General features: G+C 39.5%; 1 protein-coding gene and 1 long non-coding RNA gene across 11 annotated transcripts in view; both read left to right on the forward strand.

The window, feature by feature from the left end:
- The window catches only part of DCTD (dCMP deaminase), a 55,119-nt gene extending 37,360 nt beyond the window's left edge, over positions 1-17,759 (forward strand). For 7 of the 10 annotated variants that reach the window (XM_021397433.1, XM_021397435.1, XM_021397432.1 and 4 more), the window contains 5 exons: positions 1,737-1,848; positions 3,210-3,345; positions 12,708-12,824; positions 14,407-14,503; positions 16,456-17,759. In XM_021397433.1, coding sequence (XP_021253108.1) covers positions 1,737-1,848; positions 3,210-3,345; positions 12,708-12,824; positions 14,407-14,503; positions 16,456-16,534 — 541 coding nt within the window. In that variant the 3' untranslated portion in view covers positions 16,535-17,759. Of the gene's footprint in view, positions 1-1,736; positions 1,849-2,198; positions 3,346-4,023; positions 4,493-12,707; positions 12,825-13,401; positions 13,593-14,406; positions 14,508-16,455 lie in introns of those variants that run through there. The other 3 variants (XR_002438943.1, XM_021397439.1, XR_002438944.1) reach the window with 3 other exon arrangements.
- Positions 19,800-22,835, forward strand: LOC110399009. The gene is made up of 3 exons (XR_002438813.1): positions 19,800-20,263; positions 21,754-21,863; positions 22,060-22,835. It is a non-coding gene; the product is annotated as an uncharacterized LOC110399009 (long non-coding RNA).

The following is a 23,266-nucleotide window of genomic DNA, read 5'->3' on the forward strand; positions in this document are numbered from 1 at the left end:
AGACATCACTGTGAATGTCACTTACTTAGGAATGTATTAGAGTATTAATTTAAAGTCTGCTGGGGTTTTGAATTGTGTAAATGTACTTTTGTGACACGTTGTAAATAATGACTCAAGTGAGTTTAAACATTTTCTTCTAATTTCAGTTAACCTGTCAATGTTCAGTTTGGCGAGGAGAAGTGTGCAAGGAGAAGTCTTTAATTTCTGCTGTGAACATCTTGTGCTCTAAATGTTTTCTTTGTTAGCAGGATACGGTTCCAACTCTTTAGATGATTCAAGCCAGTTTGAGCACCCTCATTTTTGTGTTTGCTTTCATAATAGACAATTTTTGACACCGTTTGCAGTGTTGTCAAAGTGTGGGAGAGGTGTGCTGGTTGCACAATGTATGTTTCTCCCATCTTACACTGAGATGATGGCCTTAATGATAATCCTCATTCATTCCAAGAAGCCAAAATTGCTTACTTCTAAGGTGCCACATATAAACCACTCAAAAGCAGTAATTTGTCTTTGGTAAATAGAACCTGGTAGGTTTCTAAAGTACAGTTTTATTGTGTACCGGCATTCTCATCACTTAAATAGCGTAACCTCAGTGTGAGAAGCTAACTGCAAACCTCTAATACATGCTATTTGATATTTTTGGCTATAAAAACAATCATTAATAAAACGCTTGTCTTCTAATGTTTGTGCTTGGAAGGTGCTAGAGTGGCTGTGAGATGTCTTGCAGTTTCTTGTACTTTTATAAGATATTTACTGTCTTGTATTTGAGTTGTTCTGAGGGCTGCCAAAGAGCTGTTAATATCATTACATAATTTTGGTTTTCAAGCATAGCAATGTTAGGTGGGATTTGGGGGGAAATTTCTTTGGGTTTTCCTGGAAACCTTTAAGGTATTGGAGAGGGGGTGAAAAAAAAAAGTCTTTCTTTGCCTTCTTTTTCCAAAAAGCACAGATACTTTCCTGTTGTGTTTTGTGCTAAGAAGTCTTTCAGCTGAAAGGAAGCAAGAGAATGTGACACATCACTTCTCCCCTGCCCCTTCTCTCAAATAAACCCCTCAGTGTAGGGAAAGAAGCTACTTTTCCTGCCGCATTTATACATGCTGTCTAAGGGAAAAGTTCTTGAACCCATCTCATCAGCTTTTAGGGGGCTTTCATAAAGGCCATAATCTCAGGAGAAACTTAGCTTTGAACTATCAGAATGGTTTACAACTTCAGACTGTTGCCTGTAAGTGTTGTAAAAAGAGGCAGACTCACGGCAATAATTGTACAGGCAGAAACGAATGACTGCACTGGAAGCCTCCAAATAGAAATCTAGTGAACACTTGTCATAGGCAGAAGTACAAAATAGCTTAGATTAGAGGCTTGCAGTTAGCAGAGTCATCACAAAAACGATTATGTTGTTTGAGTGAAAAGAATGCCAGTACAAGATATACCTGAATCTTAGAAATACACAAGGTGTTATCTATCAAGGATAAATTGCTCTGTCTTTATAGCTTAGCGCTCTGAATAGCTCAGCCTTCTTATCTAAAACAGAAATTTGCAACCTTGCTGGGTTTCCTTTCCCTTGAAAGGAAGTGTTGCATATATAAGTTCTTGGAAAGCATGTAGCACTGATGATTGTGCTGGTGAATAAAAGGTGGTCTTTGTGAGATTCTAATCCTTTAGATTACTTTAAACTTTCTCTCTTTGAAAGAATGCAGTCTGTAGTAACTTAGGTCTGCCTTTTTTTCTGGAAACCGTAGTTTTGGCGATGAAGCATCCTGCAAAAAACGAGAGGATTATTTGGAATGGCCTGAATATTTTATGGCAGTCGCATTTTTGTCAGCACAAAGAAGCAAGGACCCAAGTTCTCAGGTAAGAAGGCAATATGTAAGAGCAACATAACCTAATCTGCTTTGCACATCACATCAGATGCACAGGTAGCACTTTCAGGGTTTTCTTATTAAAAGTTATTTCAATATACGGCTTTTGAATTTTTAACACGATCAGCATTTTTTGTTACAGAAATTCTCTTATTGGGTCTGACCTCGTGTGTATAATTCTGTGTGTACATTTGTAGCTTGGAGTTTTGTAAATATTCTCTTCATCTGAAGGTTAAAATGACACGTACATTTACTTCTTTCCTTTTTCTAGTGAATAGAGTTACAGTTAGAGGAGGATATAACTACTGAAAGTGGTAGATTGTAATTTTTTTTTTTTTTCAGATTTATCTCAGAAGTTCCTTTTCCTCACCTGCAAGAGTATAAAAATTCCTTCTCGTTTGATATTGGATTCAAGTTGTCTCTCCCTCCATCCTTTACTTTGCTCGTGTACCTCTCTTGCCCTTGAACATTGGTTGGAGGTGATAGATAATCTCTCATGAGACATACAGTTCTGCAGGGCCCGGACAACCTGTTGGTATTTCTTTCCCTGAAAAATTTCAGGAAGAGAACCTCAACGAAGCAATGGATTAAAATGCATGTAAATAGTCTGCTCAGTGACTTGCTGGCTTCTGTATGTTGTGGCTATCAGTTATCTGAAGCATGTTTGTTTAGGGCTACATTCTTGTTTACCCAGTGCCGGTTAATAAACACATTGTGTAAGTTAAAATCAATGCTATTGCTATTTCAGTACATCTAAAATATGGACAGAAAACTTAAAATTCTTCATCACTTCCTCAGTCTGAAAGAAGGACTTCGTGCAGATTTGGATTAAAGTAGTAGAAGGTGGGAGTTAAAGTGTGAAGTCGTTTGGTGTGTGTTTGCATAAACAAGCCACACGGGTTGAGTGCTTTTCTCTATCTAGGTAAGAACTACCACATTTTTGTTCAGTCTTCCACCCATTTTCTTTAGCTCCTGCTGCTGCTTATATTGCCACTGGAAAAGCTAGTTTGGGGAGCTGAACTGACAGAAAACTTGTATTCAGAACTGTTAGTTGTGTGCTGGTTCTGCTCCTGAACTTGGTTCACTTTGTAGTCAGACAAGGAGCAGTGCTGGCAGACTGAGTTGGAGACCGCATGGCTAGAGGGTAGCAGGCTCGCATCTGCCCTGGTCTGCCAGTTAGGTACAATTGTGACCTTATTTGTTGTACTTTCGACTTTGCTCAAGACAGTGTGACTTGTATAAGGTAAAGCTCATATCACTTAAATTTGTAGGACTGACTTTTCAGGTCTTACTTTCCTTCTTGATATATAATTGTGCATGTTGTTGGTGCTATGTAAGTCTTATTTTTTTCAGGTTGGTGCCTGTATTGTAAATTCAGAAAACAAGATTGTTGGAATCGGGTACAATGGGATGCCTAACGGCTGCAGCGATGATGTACTGCCTTGGACAAGAACAGCAGCACATAGATTAGACACAAAGTATCCTTATGGTAAGGCTGCTTGTAGCTGACAAGTCAGACTTCAGATGTTCCCCTATATGAAAGTTCATTTGGTAAAACTTCAGTCAGTTTTTCTTCCACTCATCCATCTTTGTTAATGTGCTTATACATGATACATCAGAATAAAAATCACAGCTCTGAAAGTAAATTAAAAGTCTTCATGAAGGGCTGACTTCCTTGTGAAGTATGTTTATAAATGGTTAGCCATTTTGGTCTATATAGTGGAGTCTTGTAAATATAATGCAGCTCATCAGCACACAGTGCATGCAGATGATTGCTGTTTTGGTGTGTTTGTCTCCATGGAAATTACTGAAAGCATGTATATGCAAAACAAATAATTAGTCTGAAGTACTGATATTAAAATTGTAAACTCCAGTGGTTGTGGGAAATCCCAGTATTCAGGTGTTCATGGCTTAGACAATATATGTTATGACAGAGTTGAATTTTGTCTTGAAGTATGTGATCACGTTCTGTCATTCCAAGTCTCTTCATTTCATGTAGCGTGCAGTAGATCTGCACTGCTTCAAGTGAAGTGCCTTTAATTGTTTATTTCAACCTCTGGTTTGATTCACATTTACTAAATGGAGAGAATGAATGAGGGGCAAGGACAATTGATAAATAGAGTAAGGTAAATAAAGCTGAGTGCTACTTTGGATTCTGTCTTTGCAGCAGGCTTAGTTTGGCCTTCTGCAAGCTTGCTTTGAAGGGTCCTCTGTGATTATTGGCACATCTCTCAAACAAGGCTGCACGGTTACACCTCTGGGCCATGTGTGATTTGCAGGAACCAAAGAGGATGGTTCCCTGAGCAGCCTGAGGCTTCACTCCATGAGGACTGACTATTGTTGGGCATGGAAATAGTATTGAGAGTTGCCTTGCAGCTTTCAGTAGCTGATGTTGGGGATGAACTGTGGTAAGGACTAATAAAGAAGGGAGGAGTGCATGCTGTCTTCGATCTTTTTTTGTGTTTCTGCTTCCACACCAGCTCCTGCTGAACCTCTGTGGGGTGAGACCAGTGCAGCAGGAGCTATGGGAGCAGGAAGGATGGGTAGCTCCTTCATTTTGTGCTTCATCTTAGGCCATCCTGGGCTCAGGAGTGGAAGGGAGAAGAATCACAAAGCCAAATGAGAACCCTTGAGAATTTCTCCCTTTCCCTTGCATGGGTGAGGGGCAACGAGTTTGTTTTTTTAAAGATAGTGACTCCTCCAACATACAGTATTTGTTTCTGTCCAATAAATCCAATTTCATATTTGTAACTTCTAAAAATTGATCTGATACAGAAATTAGACTTGCATTAGCTTGGAAACTTCTTGTGTTCATCCGGAGCACTTTCTAAGCAGTGATATTACATTTTCCTACAGCATTGAAGTGAAAGATTTTATGCTGTGGTTCAGCTCAAATAATCAGCTTTGTGTTTGAGTTCTTACAACTCTGGTACTTGTCCTTGTTCAGTTCACCAATTTATTATAAGACCTCTAAAATTAACTCTTAAACTTGGTAAGATTTCTTATTATTTTTCATAAGAGATGCATTGCTGAGAGTAGCACCAACTCCTACCAAATTTTAACATCTGCTCTAAAGCACAGAAGCACTGGCTTAACATATAATGAAGATACTATAATGGTTCAACATGGTACGACTGCTTTTTATTTATAGGGTGTGGAAACAAACATTAGCCCATTGATTAAAGATAAAGTACTGAAAAGAGAATATTGATTTTGGTTGGGTCATTATGCTCGCTGTAAGGTCTCAGTTCTGAACTAAGATCAGTGTGTGTGGTCTTTGGGACCACGCATGCCAGGAGAGATGCAGGAACAGGGCTCTCAAATATAAAGCTTGTCGATTTAATCTAAGAAACTGGGTGGGATTTGTGGAAATTTTTTACACAAGAAAACATGAGGGTTTTTTTAAATTTTATTTCTAGTTAATGCTCACTCCTAAAGATGTGGAATGTTTCTTTTTTAGCAAGTAAAAAGCTAATACGTGACGGCTGAAAACATGCACTTATCAATTTTGGGGAGATGAGTTCATTTCTAGGAGTTGGTCCAACTACTGCCTTTCCCCTAAAGAATCTTAGTCTTCACCTTGTTAAAAAAAATCACAACTTTGTAACAAAGTGTCTACTGTGACGAATAAACGATCTGTTTTGTAATTCACAGATCATTTAAAATGTAGCGGTTTCTTATTAATCTCGATAGCAAAGTTGACAGACCAGGCAAGTATATATAAAAAATAAGATCTCCTTTAAAAAATTCTGGTAGATTCAAAGTGACACACAGAATTGCTGCTTAAATCTCATTAAACTGTCATGTTTTCTTTACTGCTTTTGCTAATTATCACAGCATTTGTGTAAATTGAACTTTTTAGCTTTGATTTTTCTTGACTAGCTTGTTAAAGGATAGTACAGTCTTACTATGTGCTCCATTAGCTTATCATGGGAATGCTGGCGCTGACTTCACTAGAGCTGGGATGTTGTTTATTACGTAAAGATGGTAACCGTGCACGTACCATCACACTAACCTGGAAGATGTCTTCTAGTGCTATTTTATGCATCTGCACCCCTACAGAAAAGGGCTGAGGTTGGATCTCAGTGCTGACCTCCTGGTTTTAAGTGCTGTATTAGGTTAGCATAAACATCTGCTCCCTTTCCATCTGTTTTGGACCATTCTGAAGGGCTGTCTCCAGAACAAAGCGTGGGTGTTGCTCTGTGAGCTCCTTCAGAGGCAGCTCCAGAGGGCAGGGTAGAAAAAGGGCTGTAAGAAAACTCTCATCCTATTGTGCAAAGCCTGCTAAGATAGTATGCTTAACCTTCCTCCCACCCTCAGGCCATACTGGGGGTTATGCAATGCATACTCTGTTTCACGCTGTGAAAGTACCACCGTGGTGGGCTGCAAAGAAGTCATCTTATTTCTTTATGCAGTTTGAACTGAAACATACAAAATAAATGTGTGCTGCCGTGGGACTCTGGAGATGTGGAGCTATGAGGAAACCCGGGACCAAATTCTGTGTGATGCTGATGGACGCTTGAGTAAGATGAACACGAACTAGCATGTGCCAGTTGGCCTTAGGGCCAAGGCTCAGTCCCTGGCCCTGTCTGTGTTTAGTGTTACAGACACAGCGGGGCATTGGACCCAGAGGCTATCCTTGCAGAACTGTGTTAGGTGATCCTGTAATAAATTTATTGAGCTCCGGCAGAACAGATGGGTACGCTGACCCCACAGCTCTGATCAGTTTCATTGTTTTATGGCTAGAAAACTTCCTATTTCCATGCTAAATTTACGGTTACTTTATGCGTTCTTGTGTGTGCCAGCATTGTTCTTTTAGCTTTTCTTACTCAGTGCCATCAACCCTTCTTCCTCCTTTCCCTCTTCGCCTGCGCACTTACCGATAATAATGATCTTTTGAACTTTTGTTTTAAGGCTAAATGAATCCTGTCACTCTTACATTTTGCTGCATCTTGAGTCCTGCTGGCTTGAAATTCCCTAGTGTCTCAGTTACCTATGTCTGCCGCAATATAGAGTACATTGTACACATCTAGCCTGCACTGTGAAGTGTGACTTCTGCTCAGTGCAATGGGAAGGAAAGAGCTTACTTGATTAACAATTGTTTTTACCCGTATCTAAATGTAACCCGAGCTGCTGCTGAAAGCAAGCATGAAAATGCTCGGTAGCGCTCACTTTACCTTAGAGGTTGCAGATGTTTGCAAGGGGTTTGGATGATACAGGAATCACGATGCGGATCACCCTTATTGATACTGTGTGTTCCCTATGAGAATCTTGAAGCCGATTAAAACTTTTCTTTTGAGCTGTAGAATATATTTGAACAGGTCAGTAGTATAACCTTGTTAATTCAGAAAATAGTTAATGTTTTGCTGAACGCCGTTTTTCGCAGCACAAAATCAAGCTTTTGTTGCTTTGTGGGAACTGGTTCTTTCCAGGCTGCCAGTCAGTGACAGATATGGGGATGTTTCTGTGCACCTCAGAGAAATAGAAAGCTAGTTTTGAACACCCACTTTACTAAGATGTTATTAAAAGCTCTTCCTAAAGCTTTGTGCTCAGTACAGTGTACTGAGAATTTCTTAATAATTAGACAAAATTCTAGCTCTCAGAGTCAAAAGTGAGTGCCCTCCGTTGCTGTTAGATGAATGCAAAGCTTTGATGATGCGTTATTTCTTCTCACTGATCATTTAAAATACTACATTTTTCTCCTATTAATGTAAGTCTTACTACTGATGCTAGTTGCTGTGCTCCTGTTACGCCCTCTGTCTCTGCTGTAATCTAAGAACATCTATTTGACAACCAGTCTCTAATTAAGAGGGTTTTAAATTAAAATGACTGGCAAATATAGAAACCTCCAAGCAATAGAGAAAATACTGAGTAAATATGCTTACAAATATTTATACAGGTTCAGATACGATAAAATATGTGCTGTGGCAAAAAGTATACTCTAATTGAACAGTACCTGCTGTGTAAAATGAAACAAACTGTTAGCAACATTTTGTCGTGCTAGGATTATGAGCTTTTCGTCAATTTTTTAAAGAGATGAATGCTTGAAGATACTCAGGCAAATGTTGCTTTTGCAGAAGCTGTTATTTTGACAGCATAAAACTTGATAAGGCACTATGAAGAAGTGTGACGCGTGCTCTCCAACTGGCAGTGCAACGCCGAGGCTTCAACTGGAATGGGGATCTACAGGAGATGGTCTCCACCTTCAGCCTCTCACTCTTGTTCTGCATGGATTTCTTTCCAATTCTACTGTCGTACACCAAATGTCTAAGAAGTTTGGGAATTTGGAAATAATTTCTCTTATTCTGATTGCCCATTAAGAAACACCGCTGTGTTCTGTTGAGATAGTGCAAACTTGGAGCAGGAGGGGAAGAATGGATTGGATTAGCTACTGCTTTTGATGTTCTGCAAAGGGCTTCCCTGCCTGCCCCCAGCAGATTTTATGTGATGCTCCTAAATGGGCTGGGTACTCTCCATCTTCTCTTCTCAGGTCTCCTTTTTCACAGAACAAATCAGTGAGGTGTGGCTATTCCCTCTTCCTGACTGCAGTCTGAAGAGGCTAAGACTCCAATGAAATCTTGTAGTATTAACCTTGCCTTCCTGCCCTGCCCACAGCAAGCGCTCACAGAGCACACAGAGCAGGAAAGACTGCAGCAGAAGTAGCTGTGGGCAGCATCAGCCCAACATCAGTGTTCTGTCATCCACTAATGTAGTGAGCAGCATCCACCCCCATGCTTTCACGAAAGTTGAAAAAAGATTGGCATCATTCTACAATTTCCACTGACCGCAGTCCCCAGGGGCTGTCACTCCGGAGCCAGTACTTTTCAGTAATGCCTCAGTGCCTTCCGCAGTACTTGCAGTGTCGTGCATTGGGTGCAGTGAGTAGAGGGTAACAGGCAGGTAGAGCATGAACTAAGTTGGGATAGACAAGGGGCAAAAACAAGGTGAAGATTTTACCAAAGGACTGAAAATAAGTGGGCCAAATTACATAACTCCCCGTATCTATTTTTTGTGCCAGCTTTATGTTGCAGAACAGCCTGCTGGTACCATGTATCTGTACTGGGGGCCTATGATATTTGTCAGGTTGGTTAACATGGCAGTAGAAAATCTTACGTTAATAAGTCAAAACATGTTGACATGTTGCATGACACTCTATATGCATTGAAGTGTATTTCCTTTAAATGTAACACCATATTTAGAGCATAATCTCTCCAAATTCTTGGTCTGTTTCTGTTAGTAATTAACCACATAGAAAGGTTGCTTCCTGGAACCCTTCCTTTGATTTCTGTTCAAAATGTGACATGTTACAGTGGTTCATACTCCAGGCTTGATGAAGAGCTTGTAAGCCTTTTCAAAGTATTAATAAACACTCTGAGTAGTCGTAATGGTTCTTATAAAATCACTGATCAGAAAGAGTAGTTCTGATTCTGAAACTCAGGAAAAACATGCTCATGGTTAAGTGTTTAATACTGAAAAATGACCATTAGTAGGGTAAGTAGGGAGTCTCTTATTTACGGGTAGGTTTAAGGATGAGCATTACCTCATATGCAACAGCTAAAAGATAGAAATACAAGTAGGAATTAATTCTGCCAGAAATTAAGCAATCGTTCCTCTATTTTTTTTCTCCCTCTCATGTACATCGTAGTAGGTGAAGGAAATGTCACAGGACACACTATATTATTGCATGATTGTTTCTTCAGCTAATGAAGTCTTTAGAGAATACTTTTCAAGCCACTTATCCAGCACAGAAACCAATCTTCAAGACCTAATATAATGTTAACTATATGTGAATATTAGTTTAAAAAAAAAAAAAAACACCAAACAACTGGGGGTCACCAGAGGGTATTGCAAAAATTCCAGTTCTACCGGTCTACTTAAATAAACAGCTTTCAGATTTCTGAACGCTATGAACCTGTGGAAGGTTTCTTTAAGTTAGCTTCTTACTGTCTGAGAGGGAACAATATTTGACTAATAGTAGCTGGAGCTCTTAATGGGTTAGAAAACTTTGTAACACATTAAATGTGAACTACTGTAGTTATTACTGTTAGGGATTTTGAAATCCTGGGTTTGACTTTTGTCTCTTCAAGTAATGCTCTCTACAAAGTTGGCCAGGTCTGTAAAATAATCTGTTATCCATAGAATTTTTTTTATCTATCAACAGTCAATGCCTATTTGTCAGAGAGAGAAAAATGAGGAAGAGGGAATGAAAAACTATCAGACAAAACCTGAAAATATTTGTCCGATGCCTGTACCTTATTATGGACCATCTAACACAGTAGCTCTTAGAGGTGCCAGCAGGAGGTGTCTAGGGAAATGTATAAAACAAAGACACACAAAATGATAGTTCCCCAGAATAATTTTCCAAGTTCAAACTAGTGAGCCAGAATGCTTTTGTAATTTATAGCCCAATAAACAAGGGGGGGAAAAAGTACTGGAAGAAAGAAGAGGACTTCCTTAAACAATGCAAACCTTTAGTCTCTTACTACTTTGTGCATTAAGGAATATTTGGTTGAGCTACAGCGTGTGTGAAAAGCCCACCTCCTTTGGTTTTTGAAACTAAATCCTGCTGGCTTTGCTGGAGACTCCGCTGCTTTTTGTCTTGAACTGATTAGTCATTGCTTCTTTCCTATTATCATCTCTGTGCCTTCTTTGTCTCTCTTTCCACTCTAGAGAGTCATAGCTGTTTTTAACTTCAGATTGTGTTAAGAGAGTCGGGAGGCAAAATATCTCACTCCTTCACTCCAGCTGATTATCTTTTATAAGTTATTTTTGGCCTGAAATTGTTTTTGCTTGGGAGGAGGTTTGTTGTCGAAAAGTTTGGAAGTCTGCAATTTCTTAAAAGCTATTCCCCATCAGTGCAGGAGGAAAGTTATTGTGGTACTAATACCGAAGACTTGTAGTTTTAGTGAAGTAAAAATATTTACTGAAGGAATTAGGGTGTGCTTTTTTTTTTTTTTTTTTTTTTTTTTAGTTCTGTGAGCCTTTGAAAACATTCTCTCATCCTTCTTTCTTTTCTGGAGGCCTTTGAGACAACTGCCTGGAACATAAGTACGTTGTTCAAAGAAACTTAAAAGTGATGGCTCTCTTCACTCAACAAACCCTAGTTCCAGCTGCAGTTTTTCACTTACTCTTCTGTAATCCCAGAAGAATAATTCTATGGCTATTTCTTTGAAGGCTGGATAAAATTAATGTAACTCAGTAATATATTTGGAGTTAAAAGTGTTTTCTGGATTTCTGAAGTTTAAAAGTTCCTATACTTTTATACCTTGTATAATTACCGGTATAAGTCTAAATTACACTGTGATGCAATTATAGTGGTAGTAGAAATAATAGTAACAGAAACCATCTTTTTTTTGGCTGTTGTTAATTTCCTATTTTTATGTTGGTTTCTGGCTTTACTTTTTATGAGAAGATACGTGAACAGCATCATTACGGTGATTCTGGGGACTGCTTGTCTAACCTGATGCTGAGCTTTCTTTAGTAAGTGTTTGGTCCTTTGTGACTTGCCTACATGGGAAAGTCTGTGTGCTGTAAGTTAGGCTGTAAATTTATAGCGCGTTAGCTGTTACACAGAAAATTCCATGTAGACCTTTAGCACATACGGAAAACATTTCCATCGAATAAGGATCCCTGCATGCTGAAAGTGCAACACTCAGTTATTCCTTGTGTGGCGAGATCATTCGCACAGGGGTCAGTACATAGCTGCAACTGTATTACAAACTTGTGCTCATAGCTTTGCCTGTTTTAATTTTCCCATGTATGCAAGGAAGACTTATTTTTCCTTTTTTTTTTTTTCTTTCTTTTGAATCTGTTCTTCGAAATAAGCAGTGGAAAAAACTCTGCTTAGTGTTGTGTGCACACGCAGGTCTCTGGCTGAGCTCAGACGCACACTTGAGCGCCTGTTTACAGCATCAGTCAGGGCACCGGACAGTTTCTCAGTAGCTAGGTGTATAAATTCTGCAACTTGCTGTCACTCTTAGGTGTAAACAGGAAGTTGTAGCACAGATCCTGTTTCCTAATGGTTTTCCTCACTGGTTCACAGTGGATAACCTAAACAGAGCTCTCTTCTCCTTTGTTTTTAACATGTTACACGCTCTACTGATGTGTATGGCATAAAAACTTGAACCCTCAGTTGCCATCTGTCCAGAAAGAGCCGTTGTGTACTGGAGGAATAAGGCAGAGTTGTCTGTTGCTACCTGGCCTATCTCAAATCCGTGGAGAAATAGAGGACTTTGCTTTCTTGCTTGGGAAGTGTGGCACCTTTTAATGAGCAGTAAACTTGCTTTAATATTAAAGCTGGGACGTTTTTATGGTTGAGTGTGTCTTGTGTATTCTTGGGGTGAGAGAATCATGCAGCAGCACTGAGCAGTTCTGGGACCCAGAGGACAGAGCTGCTCAGTTTTACTTCATGATTCTCCTGCCTTTAAGAGCGCGCAGTGTGCTCTTAATAACCATAAGAATGTTCCTATCTGTGCATGTAAACACATAAATGAGCTGTTTTATACTGGCAATTAGATACTCCAGAGAGTTGTGAAGCTGTGAGATATTGCTTCACTTAGGGTGGTTGCAACTACTTGGCCCACAGCCTAAGGCTTTGTTGCCTGCTATAGGTGTTAGCAAATGGCAATGCTAATGTGCTTAATGATATCATTACTAATCAGCAGCCTGGCCAGAACAATTGACCTTCATTGATCTTGGTATTTCTGCTTTTATTTCTTCCTCTGCCCTTTATGACAAGCTGTGCAAGCTATTTGCCTTTGAAAGGATGTAACACTTTAATTTTAGTTTGACGGATTTATTATAATGAATGATATTATGAATTGTTGTTTCTTTTTTTTTTTTTCCAATCAGTGTGCCATGCTGAATTGAATGCCATCATGAACAAAAACTCAGCTGACGTGAAAGGGTGCAGCATGTATGTTGCCTTATTTCCATGTAATGAATGTGCAAAGCTCATCATCCAGGCAGGTAAGGAGTAGTGCCAGCCCGATTTGTCAGGGTTGCAGTGCTACCTTCTCATTGGTATCATGGATACATTTGATGTTAAATTGCTGCTGTTAGATCTAAATTAATTGCACTGTCAACTTCATAAGATGCTACTTGTGTTGTGTGTTTTTTTTGGTTTTGTTTTTTTTTTTTGCATCTGAATGGTGCCAAATTTTTCCAGTGCTAATTGCATCTTCTGTGATTCTAAGCGTGCTTCTAATTTAGGTTTGTAACTTCTTAGACCAGGAGCTGCCAAAGAACAACACAGGCTTTGCATATAATTACTGTCAATTTTACTGTGCTCTGACACACCGAATAGAGTAGGGCAGAAAGAAATAAACTTCTGCCATGACAAAAGGTCTGTTGGGAGTATATACATGAAATTTTAATTTGAACGTGATGCATGGTAGATATTTGAAGATTTTAAAATATCTTTGCTCATAAATGTCATAAGACTTCTATGATCCTACTTTAATTATGTCTTTTATTACAATTGTTATAAATCTGTGCCGCTGCAGAAAGTGTGCTGGCCTAAATGTGTCGCCTTTTTTCATATTAGGCATCTGTAATAGGCCGCAGTTGCAATGGAAATCTCCGCTTAAGCAGAGCGTATGTTTTGCTCATTGAACGAAGTCTTGCAGCCTTAGCATGCATTGCTATTCTGAGGCTATACTTCCTCTTGCCACTAATGGACATCGGAAAGAACAAAAGAAGAAAAAAAAGTAGCAAAAGGAGCAGTTATTCCTTTTGGTCAGTGAGCCTTGAAGTGAAGGGGGTTGAAGGCGGAAAGACAATGGCATTCTTTATTTTTGCTACATTTCTCTTATTTACAGAATAAAAATCAAATGGTCTTCAAGGTAGATTTGCTGCTCGTTCTCGGTGTAGTCACTCATCCTCTTCCTTATGCACTTAGGTCGCAGAAAATAGCAATGTATTGATATTTATGTTATCTGGTAAATACAGGAAGATGATGTTAGGCTCTAAAATGTCTCTTGGGTCAGAGAGGCCTTGTCCCTTTATATTTCTTCCGTATACTTACAAATTGTTAATTTGGGCGTAGACTATTCCACTGTTCCAGGCAATATGTGCTTATTAGGATTTGAACTTGGTACTGAAAATTACTTATCGAATGGAGAAGAAAAGAAAAAAAGCATCCTTTTATAGCTATGTATTTGGAAGGGGATTGAGTTTGGAGGTTAAGATTTTTGGGAGGAATTTCATCTATATTAGGTAAGAAGACAAGTTTTCAATAACTTGTTGCAAAAATGCTTTCTTGTGGTTTTGCCTGCAAGTTTTTGGATCTGGTTTTCTGACAGAAACTCAGGTGAAACCAGGAAAACATTTTCTAACATTTTGAGAAAAATACCTTCCTAAGCAGCTCTACCTTACACAGGCATATTTTCATGTACAAACTCTAATATTTGAGGAAGCGGGGGTGTACCAAAGTGTTCTGAAGTATGTGGATGAGGGCTGTTTTTTGTGATTTTGTGTACCAGTTTTTAGGTCTTTACTTTTTTTTTCCCATGCAATTCTAACTTTTTTTTTCTCTTTGTGACCTTTCTAGGCATAAAGGAAGTTATTTTTATGTCTGACAAGTATCATGATTCTATCGAAATGACAGCGGCACGACGGATGTTTGATTTAGCTGGTATTGTATACAGGCAAGAGAGCTTACAATTAACCTCCTCTTTATTTTGGATAGGAAGAAAATCTTTTCTGAAAAAGACCAACTTTAAGGCAAAAGCATCTTCCTTTGCATTGTACAACTTTTTATTCTCTGACAGCAGGCTCGGTCCGTGTACCTGCAAAAGATTCTGGGTTGACATATAGTTGCAACACTGTCTTTCCCTTGTGTGTTGCGAAAGTTCAATTTCATAATGTTTGTATGAAAAAATTACCCACCTGGAGTATTCCTTTTCGTTCCTGGACTTTTCTTTTGAGACTGCCAGTGAAACTGTGAATGTGATGGGTTGTTTGTTACGTCGTACTCGGAGAATCATTGCTGACCTTGCTTTGAGTAGATTAGGCTTCCCGAGGAGTTCCTAGAGTCCCTTACAACATGAATTATCCTATGTGTGCAACTGAAACGACCAACTTACTTTGCATGCATGACCTGATACCTATTGAAAGCTCAGTATCTTCTTGTTGCAGTCAATTTGGGCAGGTATCAGATCAGCCACCTGCAATTAATTCTTGGTGCCTATAGCTATCCAATCTTCTTTGGTCAGCATTTCTTGTGAGAAAAGTATAAAGTCTGGAATATTTGCTTTAAAGTAATGAGAAACTGTTTGAAGAGTAGTTTTTGAAGACACTGGCAGAGATACCTAAAGACAATCTGTTCAACAGCTAGTTTGATAGCAATAACATGCTGTGGGTGAGGCTAATTATCTGGTCAGGGAGGCATTGCAACTCTGAAAAGTTTTACAATATTAATATAAAGACTTCCAAAAATTTGCAAACATAACAATTCTGACAGATAAAATTTTATGATGAAAGATACCTACTGGGTTGAAAAACGTCCATGAAAAAATATAGCAGTACTTGAAATTCAGTTTTAGTCCTTCAGTGTATTTTGTGCCTGCTAACACTGTTTGACTAAGAAGCATAAATCATTCTCTTGCAAGTCAAATCTTGTAACTTCTCCAGGGTGAGAAGCGTTTCTTGTATTTCAGACTGCTGTTCTGGACAAAGTACGTTGTAGTCTGTCAGAGTTTCTGTGGCCAGCAGCATGAGCTTTCCTGTGTTGACTGTTCTTTATTCTTGTATTGATTATTAAAGATGTAGGTGGTATTTAACGAATCTCTTGAACTGAATTGCGGAGCTTAATTAGGCACTAAATCCACACTATTTGCATAATCCTTTGTTTACTGGTCGACTGTAAAATATATGCTCAGTCCCCAAATACCTTCCTTGCTAATTGCTGTAGCAGATGCTCTAATGATAATAAAAGGAAACAATTTGTGGCTGTATTAATTTTATAGTTCTAAAGTTACAATTGTTAAATGATTCCCTTTTAACTAGTTTGGTTTTTTCCCCAGTACAGTACATAATGTGATCTATTCCCCTAGCAAAAAAAAAATATATGTATTATTATGTTCTTTGAAGATGTGGTGGGGAAAAATGCGATCAAAACATTTGTCAAAATATATTTCAGATATTTTGTATCTGAAACATACATATCATCATACATACACCTATGCATATATAAATGTATACAGTATATGAAAATATTTAGATATATATGCATGCATGTAGGTGTATACATATATATACATGTATGTATAAAATATTTGAAATATTTGAACAAAAATCCCAGCCCTGGTATCATGATGCTACCACCTGCAGCTAAGTTGTTATAACTTCTTTGACTCCTGGGTAATTTATGAACTCCAATAGCCGAAGAATGTACAGGCTGACCCACCCCATGTGTCTTTTTTGTCTTAGTCTTTCTTGTCCAGGTTTCTCGCAGTGTGGTGCACTATAATTGGCTCCCACAGAGATGAAAACTATGTGAATCCAAGGAGGGTTTTCCTGCAAAAATTTAGCTGGAGCTAAAGCAAGCAAAATGTTTGAACTACTCACTAACTAATATCTGTATTTTTCTTTATTTTAGGGAATTCAAGCCAAAATTTAACAAGATCATCATCGACTTTGATTCAATTAACAGCAGACCAAGTCAAAAACTTCCCTGAATTAAGTCCCATTAAATCTCTAGAAGACTGTGATTATCCTTCTCTAAAAAGCTGCTAATGCCTTTCATCTTGAAGTTACTTGCAACTTTTTAATGGCTTCTGTAGCTAAAGTAGACTTCTAAGAAATGTAAGGCATAAAATGTTTCCTTCACTTCATCTTGTCATGTGGAATCTAAATCAACTTAAATTTTTTTAATGCCTTTATCAAATCTGCTTTAAAAGTCTAGAGACATGTAGATGAGACAGTATAATGCATGTACAGAAAACTGTTCTGGTTCTTGCTGCATTCATCACCACATGCTCTGATAGGCTGTCAGTATTGATTTAGACTCAGTTTAACAGCAGTTCTTACTGTAACCAGTAGTACATTCAAATATGCTAATATATGTTGATCTGTCTATCGGATGCGTGGATCTAAATAGTTGATCCTAATAAATGACAAAATGTGTTATCCATACAAATACTAATCTTCCAACTTGCATAACACTAGTATTTTAAATAGAGTATATAAGATATTTTACATGCGTTACCCAACAAAAGGAAGTTGATTTTTTCTATTAATTGCTATCTAACACTGTTATACTTGTAGAGTGGTGAGAGAGGAAGTTGTTCTGAGAATGGTCAATGCTGAAGCAAGCTTTAGAGACCGTTCAGTTCTTTGTTTTTATCAAGACTGCAGAATTGAAGGGGTTAGGAGGAGTAAATCGTTTCTCTCTTACTTTTGGGACTCTTACTTGGAGTTGGTTTTCACATATAGAAGGAAATTAGTTTATTGGTCTGAGTTCATTCTAGACTATCCAACATAGTTCAGTCTTAAAATTAACCTGTAAGGTAACTCAATCATTTTTTGTCCTTTGAGAGAAATTGAAGATACTCGACCCACATCCACATCTGTGCCAAAAGAGGTAATTGTGGTGTTAGCTTGTTTCCCAGTGCTGGCGTAGTACTTCCATTTTCATAAATGTTGCCTAAAATAATATCCTTTTTAATTTTATTTTGAGATCTGGGAATATATTTTGAGTTCCTTTTCTCTAATTTGATTTTTTTTTAAATTAAATATGCCTAATGGCTTTGTTTAGATAATTGGTTTTTGTTTTTGTTTTTGTTTTCTAAAATGTTATACTTCAGTGAGCTTTTATTTTCTCTGTAAAAGCTTTGTTTCATATTTTGGGACATTATGTAATTTGGCTTCATACCAGTATTATTAAAGTCTTATTAAAATCCACTACATTGAAGTAGACTCATTATTATAATTTTAAGCCATGTGTTTGGTTCCAGAGTGCTGCTGCTTTTGCAATCATATGCAAAGCATATTTTGTGCATTTGTGATATTACATAAAGTGTAATGTTCATGAAACATTTGGCTACTAAAGGGAGCATTGTAATGTAGCATAAGATATGTCCGTTTATAAAGCAATTTCTGACATTCTCTTTTTTTCCATACAACTGTTTTCCACCTCAGAATTGGTCTGTGGCTTACTGCCAGAAGAAGAAATTTGCGCATATGTGGAGGGGGTGGGTAAAACATGAAAAATTACATTAATAAAATGTCACTAAAACAGCTCATGCACATTTTTGTCTTTGTTGTGATTTGGAACTAGAAGCATTTTGAATTATGCTGTTCTGACAACGGGACAGAGAGGAGAGAACCTGCAAAATTTTCCTTTTGGCAGTAAAATCACTGTTTTTTTTCACAGATATAGGTTCAGACTTAAAATATGTATGTATTGTGATTCTGCTTAACTTAAACATTTTTATATAAGGCCTTGGATAATGGGAATGAATAGTGAACATAAAAACTCAAGAGGTGTTTGAATCAAAGTTCAAGTGTTTCTAGGAATGCATGAGTTTTATAATCACACACACACTGGACTTTCCCATATTTGTGTAACAAAAGAGCAGTACTGGAGAGTTCAGTAGGATTTCATATTTCTTCCAGTCACTGTTTTTAGTCTGTTTGGGCCACATACATAACCTGCCAGAATAATTTTCAGTTGACTTAGGCTAGCAAGTGGGAGCTCTGATTTCCAGGGCAACTTTTTAAAAAGCAAAAAAACCCACATGCACGCTCTTGAGACAATGTGTGCTTAGACTGAGGTTAATGTTTTAGAACAAATCCTCAAAATGTGACCCTTAACGTTTGTAGGCATGCCTAGAAATCTATCTCTGGCTTTTTTTTTTTTTTTAATAGTCCAGGAGATAACGCTTTGCCTTCCAAATGAAGAATAATGTCAGTTACCAGAGCAAACAATGAAAATCATCAAATACAGTAAACTCTGTTTCTGCTCCTGAACATCAGGTTCAAGATGTGTGGAACCACTTGGGCTGGAAAGGCAACTAGAGGCCATACAGTCCTGCTGTTGATGAAATCACAGTTGGCAGTAAGTTGGATTCAGTTGCTCAGGCCTTGTCCAGTTGAGTTTTTTTCGTTTACTTTAGTCAGAATTTTCACTGCTACTGCCAAGAGACATAACTCTTGTCTCTCATCCTTTTGCTGTACCTGCCTGAAAAAGGTCTGGCTTCCTATCCATAACCACCCGTTAGGCAGCTCAAGTCAGAAGCTGGGTTCCCTTCACCTTTAACCTTTTATTCTGTAGGCTGAATGAATGCTGCTCTCATTCCGTCTTGCACATTACATGCTCCACTTCTTCACCATCTCCTTCACTGTCTGTGCGGGGAGCCCAAAGACCACACAACTCCAGATGTGGTCTTAAAAAAAAGTTGAATAGAGGAGCAAGAATAGTCACTTCTGTTAACCTGCTGGCTGTGTGCTTCTGTGTAGAATCTGTGTAGAGTCTAAGTACATACTTAGACTTCTCTGTTGCGAGGCCACTTTGCCATCTTGTCTACCTTGGTTCTTGTCTACCCAGGAGCCTTCCATCCACTGTGCACCCAGCACATGTTACATGAAGTTTTTCTGTTCCTGGTGCAGGAGTCTGCATTTGCCTTTCTAGAATTCATCATGTTTCTGTCAACCCTGGCTCCATTTTGAGTCACCAGGCACCAGTCTTTGAGCCCAGTGTCTCACCAATACAGAGCCTCACAGGGTGTGTTGTGGCTACCAACAGCATGGCCATGGAAAACCACCTCCCCAGCATGCAGGGTAGGGCAGGCAATCAGGCTGAGGTTTTGTTAGGGGATTGCTTCAAAAACACACTGCAGGAAGCTGACAGGAGGCTCTGGGGAGCACTTTGATGGTGGTTTCATAGGTGGGCATTTTGAAAGAGCTCTGAACACCGAGTGAGCATTTTAGTGCTTTGTAAATGAGGAGTATCTTCACAAACATAACAAAAAGTATACTGTGACCAGCATAATCACTCAGATTTCCAAAACAGCATACTAAAACGCTGCCAGTGAAAGGTCCTCTAGTGCATCACTCAGACCAAAAGCTCTACACACAACTCCAGAACCTGCACTAGTTCATCAGCTGCAGAAAATAATCTTGCAGGAGTTTCAACCTTGCTGAGAACAAGCAAAAAAGTAAAAATTCTTAAGTGGGGGCGATGGGAGACTTGACACAGGTGAAGAGGGATGAAGCACAGGGGCTCCAGCCGGTTGGCCTGAAGCAGCAAGCCGGCTGGGCTTGGCCGCACCTGGGAGGAGCTGATGAGGTGAGGGCGTGCGGAGCTCGTGCCACAAGATGGTGGCGCGGCTGAGGGGAGTGTAGCTGCTACAGCCAGGGAAGAGCAAGGAGGGAGCCCTGCAGCAGGCAGGCGGCGCTACGTGGAGGTAAGTGTGGCAGGCTGCGTGAGCTGGCGACCTGTTCTGTGCCTCTACCTGAGTTTTGTACGTTTTAGAGGAGTTAGTTAGGTTGGAGAGCCGCTGTTTCTTTCTTGGGCTTTTTGGGGCTTGTGCTGGAAAATCAGGCCTCTGTCCACGTGCTCCCTCTCATCCATACGTGAGACGAAAAATCAAGCTCGGTGTGCTGGATTTTTAGTTGCTGGCATTATTTACAGTGCTCTTAACAAACAGGGCTCTAAGGAGAATGAGGATAATGTGCTTCAGCTACCAAATATGCATCATAAAGAAGCAGTTGCCCAGTGTTTCTTGGGATTGTGTTCTCACCTTCCCAGTCCTTCATTGCTTTCAGCTAATGTGTATTTCAGTTCTACCATGCAAGTGTGCAGAAGGGCTCCTTCCACCGAAGGAAGGGAAACAAAAAGCATTCAGGCCACCACTTCAGTGGTGTAAGTTGTAACCTGCTTTGCCACCTGGTTTGGTGTGTTCTTCAGTTGGCTGTGTGGCTTTCTATGCGGCGTATCTTTTTCTTTTTCTTTTTCTTTTTCTTTTTCTTTTTCTTTTTTTTTGTTTTTTTTTCCCTCAACTGTTCAATCAGCTCTGCTAATCAGAGTGTTATGGGGTAAACAGGGCTGATTGAAATTGAAATTTCAAATTTGCGTTATAAACAATATGGACTTTAATACTTGTGCTGTTGTTAAGATACTGCTAATAATGCATCTAGTGTTTTCTGGTGTGGTTCTCATTTATTTCTTGAGAAGCTGATGAATTTTGCTGGAGAGTTTTGCATTCAGGTGTTGGGATTTTGTGTTACTTGCATTTGCTTTATCAGAAGTGACTGCACTTAATTATATTGTATATATGTATCATATTTATTCTTTCTGGCTTTAAATCTTATGGGGAAAGCATGTTTCTGTGACAGCTGGGGAAACTGCTCTGTAAGAAACAAGTCTTTGCCGTTAACATTGCTTAACTGAGAAGAAAATAAAAACAAAACCAACCAAAAACAGAAAGAAAAAAGAACACCCAGAAACTAGTTTGGTGTGGAAACACCTTAAAAAAAATGTTGATTGGTGCTTGGAGGCTCGGCCTGAGGAAAGGGGTAGAGGAGACCAGAAGGTCTCCGGCAGGAAAACAGATTTGTGATGGGGTACTGAAATTTGAGGATGAAAGGAAGAGAGAAAAGGACTTGTAGTTGCTGAAGAGCTCTGTCATCAATTTGATGCTTCAAGGCTAAAGGGAGCTGTCTGGAAACAGGAAGAGAACGGGCCTCCCTGTGATTTGGACAAATAAGTTTAGTAAGAAAAAGGTTGGAGATCGTGAGCAGCTCAGGCAACCCTGTCCTAAACTGAAGGAGCTTTTCGAAGTAATTAGGGAATAATATCATCGTGGGTTTTTTCTTTCTTCCTTTTTTTTTTTTTTCCCTGAAGATCCATGTTTCTCATGCGCTAATTAGGGTTATTTTCTTTTGAAACTCACAGGCTGTGTAGTGTGGCTGCGACTAAGAGGTCACTGCGGAGTACCTACGTGGTTGTTTAGTGGAAGCGTGGTGAAACTGCTGTGTAGGCTGAATGCAGCTGGTAACCTGGAGGTATGTGAGGGAGGCTGACTGCATCCCACTGAGAGTCAGCATCTCTCCAGAAATGAAACTTACCAGCTGCCTCTAGAGCAGTGGCTCCGGGTGTGTGCTTTGAGTGCTGCCTGCTCCTCTGCTCCCCACTCTCTTGCATGCTCGCTGTCTCTTCCTGCAACCCCAATCACTTCCTCCGAGGTCTCTTTCTCTCCAGGGACTCGCAGAGATAGGAGCAAAAGGGCTGCATGGCATCCAGCAGGATGCACGTTCCTGAGGATGGGTCTGTGGGGTCCTACACCCACTAGGATTGACTGAAGCCTGCAGCAGGGTCGCTGATGTCTGGGATGGTTCTTGCTGCGAGGCATAGTGGTACCTTCATACATTGGTTTTGGAGGGAGGGGGAAAAAGGCAAAAAAGTGCCTTAATGGACTGCTCTGAATTAAAAGCTGTAACCATCCTTTGCAGTGAGCTAGATTCTTTGTAACTATGCGTATTCCCCTCGCAGCTGAGGTGGCTGTACAGTACTACACATTTCCTGCTCATGACAGGATGTAAAATATGTGCTTAACTATCTTTTAAGTCAGTGGGGCTAAAGCTGATACGTGCTCACATCCTTTCCTGGCCTGAGGTCTATGGATGGAGTCTGACATCCCTATTGGCATTCTAACAACGCCTATCTGACAAAGGCTGCAAAAACACAGCTTTACAGCTCAGTAATAAATATTCTGATTCTGGATTCTGCCCTCAAGTAGGGGCTATGCGTTACCTGAATTGATTTTAAACGTGCTTTTAGCTCAGGCTGATGTAACTAAGGTGTTCTTTTACATATCCCACAGGGGAGGGAAATGGACTGAGGGAGAGTGGAGGAGAGCTGTTTCAGGTCACCATCTTGTCGCTCGAAACTCCCTATGGGTTTCTCCCTATGGGTAATTCCTTCTGAAAGTAAAAATAGCCATATAGTGTTGGAGCTTCACCGTATTTGTTTTATTGCAACCGCTTTCTAAGGTTAAGGCAGCATCAGGCATGCAGAACTGACCGACTTCACCTCAGGTGGAGAATGATTATCTATGAATGATGTTTCTGAGAATTTTGCGTTTGAGAGAGTAGGTCATGCACTCACGCTTGAATGTGTTTTCTTTCTTTGGGAAAATCTCCAAAAGGCACGGTAGACTCTCATAATGTCTGGGGTTTTTTTGTGTGTTTTTTTTTTCTCTCACTCTTTTTTGTTGTTGTTTGCTTTTACTTTATTTTTTTTCCATAAAATCCTTTTAGTCTCGGTGCTCAAAATTATGGCAATACTGTTTACGAGCTTCCTCACCCGTGTTATTTTTACTGACTACAGAAAAATGGTCCTTTCCAAGTGTACGCCGGTACATGTGTAGCAGACACCTCTTGTCCCTGCTGCCACCGCGGCACTGCCT

This window comes from Numida meleagris, chromosome 4 (assembly GCF_002078875.1).
Source record: "Numida meleagris isolate 19003 breed g44 Domestic line chromosome 4, NumMel1.0, whole genome shotgun sequence".
Lineage (NCBI taxonomy): Eukaryota > Metazoa > Chordata > Aves > Galliformes > Numididae > Numida > Numida meleagris.